This window comes from Saccoglossus kowalevskii, chromosome 7 (assembly GCF_978046115.1).
Source record: "Saccoglossus kowalevskii chromosome 7, keSacKowa6.1, whole genome shotgun sequence".
In the NCBI taxonomy this organism is placed as follows: domain Eukaryota; kingdom Metazoa; phylum Hemichordata; class Enteropneusta; family Harrimaniidae; genus Saccoglossus; species Saccoglossus kowalevskii.
This window is the reverse complement of record NC_140647.1, coordinates 4,325,222-4,330,787: the sequence shown is the minus strand read 5'-3', so window position 1 is coordinate 4,330,787 and position 5,566 is coordinate 4,325,222. Positions and strand designations below refer to the sequence as shown.

Here is a 5,566-nt window from a genome sequence, read left to right as displayed (position 1 = left end):
AAAAAAATTACAAATTACTATTGCTCTCAGTATATTTCATTAAAAATGTTGTGCGTGTCATTTATAAAGCGGGCTAAAAGAAGCATCTCCACACTGCCACACTTTTGTATACGACAACTATATTTATATGCATATATCAATATCTTTTTAATTTATTCCCTTGTTTAAAATGCTATGTACACACAATTTTGTTGTGCTTATAGAGCGACTGAATCAAATAATTCAAGTATCGTCGACAGGTTTACTTTCGCGTAATGAAGTTGGGTTTGGGTCGTGATATGACACAATGCGACTAGTAGAATATATCACAATTACATCTTACTAGTAGCTATCACGATAAAATCGTCGAATTTAAATTGGCCACGCTCGCAGAGTAAATATACTTCGAGTGAGAATTGTGTCTATGTTATTTATAGTTAAGGAAATCGCGCAGTTAATTAAATGTTGATTTAACTATCAGTCATGTTGTCAAGTTAACGCTGTTGTATTAATTTAACTTGCTTATCCAAGCCAAGATGTTCTCTCCACACGGGACTCTGACATTCAAGCAGAATAGATGTGGTCGCTGTGATTATTTGCTTTTGTAGACTTGCGCGGCAATAAATTAAATTCAGTACTCTCCCAAGACAAATTCTTACTCAATTGATTTTGAGTCTGCGGGAATTCGTGAATCAAACTAAACGCCACGTGTACTGAAAATCATTTTGCCTTGGGGTAGGCGATTATTCAGAATACGTCTTATTCACAACGTATATGTCTCTTTCTGTTCAGTCGGGCAGCACATGTGGTGTCATACTGTTTGTTTTTGTGAACTTCCGTGTGCTAGGACTAATGTTACAATACGTCCCCCATTAGAGACACGTTCGCATACTGTCTATATAATCGACACCCAGTGGTTCTAGAGAGCGATGTAATTTAAGCTTTTTGGTGATAATATTTACATTGTACGCATCTAGGTTAACGAGATCAACGTTTTGATAACAACAAAGTGATATTGTATTGAACGCTAATGGCTACAATCGTGAACACTGATCGGAAGGATAATTTCTTAGATGTACACTCTATATAAGCTGTCGTCCCTTACTCCACGATGTATTTAATGTGTGATGTTCTCTGTCGAACCACATTACATACGAAACATAGTCACGTGATTAAGGCGGGCGTGCGGTACATCCGAGAATGAGATAAAACAAATCCGTGTTACAAAAGCCACTACGATCATATTTGAATTGCAAGTGTGCCTCAGAATAAACTGGTCCACTATTCCAACTTCTTTAATACTTATTCATCTCTTATTTCAAATTTGCTGGAAACACGGTCTTTATATTTTTGCTATTTTTGCAATCAAGCACAATATTTATATTACTTATATGACTCACATGTATATTAATATATACTGAATTACAGACTGTTTTTTTTTAAACTGAATAATATCATAATCTGTGTTTTTAAAACAATGGCTAAATTGCAGCATTACCATATTTCCTAGCTAATCACTCCTCGGGACGTAGCTTTATTGTCTTAGTACGAATATCTATCCACTCACCACCCGCAATATGATGTTGCCACTTGTCCGAGATATGTGAGTAGAGCTGGGTGTGTATTATAAATTTAGTCATACTATTATGAATATTTAGGTGTTGAAAATGGCGTCATTGTTTCTTCACATTACTGTATCTGCACAAAAAGATCATATATGTTTTTGGTGTTAATTTTTTAACACAACTTCTGATTCATTTTCCAGATTTTACTCTAGGCTCTGTGAGCATAATTTGACAACAGCTCAACTGCTTGATGGTTCTCAGATCGTTTTCAAGACTTATTTCACAATAATTCATTTCTTTCACTGCGTGTCTATAAATAGAACATACCCATTACCTTCCATGTCAGTAATCGAAGTGTCACGAATAAATCCATGTCAAATGAACGATGTTGAGAGTAGTATGTTTTTTACTTTTCTTTTTCCGGCCGATAAGACGGCGTCATACGGGAGGCGACAATCGATTGAGTTTGATTACAATCGCCAGCTAGTGTCAATATTATTAAGCTTCTTGATGAGAAGTTGGTCTCACTAGAAAACGTACCGCTTTCTCTCTCACTGTAGTCACCGTTTTGTGTGCAGGTTAGTGGCTTTCTTTGAATCACATATACATTACTTATTGACTCACGTGATGTACGATTTAAATAATTTGGTAAAACAAACAATTATGCTATTTACGCGCTGTACCTGTCGCAATAACCAAGACAGAAAGGTTCCATCCGCACAATCAGGCAACTTTCTCAGCGATTTTAAGTGATTACAAGTGTTGTCTACCATGATGGCCGCCAAATATTTTTTTTTCGCGTTGTGCAACCCAACAGTTGGACGTTTTTAAACGTAATATACTAGTACATCCAACAAATCATCACCGCCATAGCCATATGAAAAGAAGGTTAATTATAGAACTGTGGCCATGTAAATATCACTCCAAGCCAATATCATTTATAATTCATCTCGCATCATTTTGTTTACGAGTATCAAATATTTGCATGTTAAAGTTGACTCGACAAGCATACATTTATCATGGGCCCTATGTACACCTCGAAAGGTGGACCTTGTATAGCAATGTATGCTTATCAAATTTCGGTTCTATATAAATACAAATACAATTCATCTCCCTGGGTAGGCATCTGTTTTCGAAAACAACGGACAATCGGCGGCAGCCTGTCTCCTCTAGCTATTCAGTCGTGACTACACTCATCTTACGGTGTCAATTTCATCAGAACGCCAGTTAATGTCTTCTATCAGGAACGGAAGTGTTTTATCAGATTTGAATTGATTGACTTTTATATCAATTCCAAGTGTTGTTTAGGCGAGAACACGTTATTTCAAACTAAGTTAGTTGAGTGTCAAAGTTGTTAATGTAAAACGATCACCTTGTTATCGTGTACGTCACTGTCAAAGAACAAGACAATGTTTGGGGGTTTTCGAGTAAATTGAGGAAAACAAACGACATTCTTGAAAACAAAAACTACGCGACTAGTTATTCCTGACATGACGACCCGCGTGCACTATCGCATATATACTGAACTGGTTCAATGAATGATTATGAAAAGTAATATGAGGTTCATTACATTGACAATCCGTCTTCTGACCAGATCTTCTAAACATGACTAGGTTATAGTATCCAGCATTGTATCGATGTGTTAAAAATCATTTAATATACTCATAAAGTGACATTTGTTTACGATAGGTATGTAGAGTATCTCATTGTGTATGCTTGTCTTGAACTAGATTGTTGATGTATTTTCCCTGTCCAAAAACATTCAGATTTGCATTTTTAAAAAGGTGGTTTGATTACAAATGCCCAAGGTGGCATGTTTTTGGCATAGCTCTATATCGTACGACCCAATAACTAACGCTTGCGATTGTATAAACGACGAGAAAAAGACACTGTCTTCTACCGCTGCGAGCAGGTCGTAATCAAAATCAGTTTTCAGCTCCATGGTCGTGGTAACTGCAATCGTGTTTCAAATCCATCAACAATTTTCATCGCAAAATTTATCAAAAGCGTTTTTTAACACTTAGTTTGTATGTCAATCTCTCCGTTTCTTATTTTAAAAATATAATACTATTAATATTCCAGGGGAAAAATCAGTGCCGAATGTCTGTATCACATCAAACCCAGTAATTGACCGATAATATTCAACATTAAACTTAAAACATAACTTTGACAATAGTCGGGACTGGTCGAAGTCAGTGTCTTATAAACACCGTGTAAGATATATTTTGCCGTATCTATATATATTGGTCGTATTAAAAAAAGTATCAACTGTTTTCAAGGACGCCTGAAATTTATTTGCATATTGAATAGTCCTTAGATGGCTTTGCCAACTTGTAATGCCTTAGTGATGTTTCACTGATAATGCATGCGTTTCATTTATTCTATCCTAATATATGTATTATTATTAGATTAATCTTTGATAATATCGTTCATTTTACCGTGGTGATTACATTGAATATTTGTTGACCTAAATCACAACTATATAATCACTTTATATATTCCTCTTTTTTTTGAACCTTTATTCCCACACCGGGACATAAGGCTGCAATCAGGTTCTTCCATTCCTGTCTATCCTTGGCTACCATTTCTGCACTACTCCATGTCAGGTTTGCTTGGGCAAGTTCTGTGGTAATGGTTGTTCTCCATGTGGTTTTTGGCCTCCCTCTGTTTCGTTGACCCTTTGGTGTCCAGCGAAGTGCTGTTTTGTGGATTGAGTCTTGTGGCATTCTAAGAACATAGCCAAACAATCTCAGTCTTTTTTGGATTTAGTTTTATGAAGGCATTCCTGGCTTTGGCTATTCTTGATTTGATGTCTTTACTTATGCTGTCCTCTTTGCTTACATTACTGCCCAGGTAAGTGAAGTCATCAACTACATTGATGGCCTTACCCTGAATTTTGAGTGGGGTTTGGTTTGTTGTGTTGATTTTCAACAGCTGTGTCTTTTTCTCATTGATTGACAGTCCTGTTTGTGCTGCAAACCTAGAGAGCCTGTTGGTCTTTTCTTGCATATGGTCTAGTCTTGATGAAAGCAGAGCTATACCGTCTGCAAAATCCAGATCGTCAAGTTTGCAAAACATGGACCATTATATTCCTCTTTCTTTACCGACAGTTGTGTTTCTCATTACCCAGTCAAGGGTAATAAGAAAGTGCATGGGTGAGAGTATGCATCCTTGTCGTACTCCTGACTCAACTTTGAACCAGTCTGAAAGAGTGTTGTCTAGGATGATACTGCACTCAAATGTACATAAAATGTCTTGATTAGTTGGGTGAGTTTTGGGTGAATTCCATAGGCCCCTCCACAGGCTGTCTCGATGTACACTGTCGAACGCATTTCTTTAAGTCATTGAAAAAGAGTGATGCATTCCATTCCAAACATTGTTCCATGATGTTTTGTAGTGCGTGGTCAATGCACCCCTTTCTGCGTCTGAAACCGGCCTGTTCTGGTCTGAGCTTTGCATCAATTGTTGTTTCCATTCTATTGAGAAGGATTTTGCAAAAGACTTGGAATTGACAGGAGAGTAATTTCCCGCCAATTGTCACAGTTTGCCAAATCACCCTTCTTTGGAAGTTTTACGATGAGCCCTTTACGCCAATCATCCGGAATTTCATTTGTGGTCCAAATACAGTGAAAAGGTTTGGTAAGGGAGTTAGTAGCAGTGACTATATCTGCTTTTAACATCTCAGCGTAAATGGCATTGAAACCTGCAGCTTTACCATTTTTAAACTTTGAATTGCTTTCATCGTTTCTTCTGTAGTTGGAGGATCTATGTTGATATCCAAATAGTTTCTGGCTTGTTGAGGATATGCCGGTAATTCTGGTTTTGGTTTATTTAATACTTGTGAAGTGTTGGACCCAACGTTCAGCTTGACCATGTTCAGATGAACAGGTCTTCCCATCTTTATCTTTCACAGGAATGGATTGATTTGCTTTAGAATTTACAAAGTTCCTTGGCAATTTTGTTGGCAGCACTGAGATCGCCTCTTTGTGCTGCCTGCACAGCTCCAGCTGCCTTTTGATTGG

At 37.2% G+C, this 5,566-nt stretch overlaps 1 protein-coding gene across 1 annotated transcript; it reads right to left on the bottom strand.

The window, feature by feature from the left end:
- Positions 1–4,271: 4,271 nt before the first annotated feature.
- Positions 4,272–4,622, bottom strand: LOC144349239 (uncharacterized). Its single transcript, XM_078007893.2, has one exon. The coding sequence runs from the start codon at positions 4,620–4,622 to the stop codon at positions 4,272–4,274; it is 351 nt and encodes a 116-aa protein (XP_077864019.2).
- Positions 4,623–5,566: the final 944 nt, after the last annotated feature.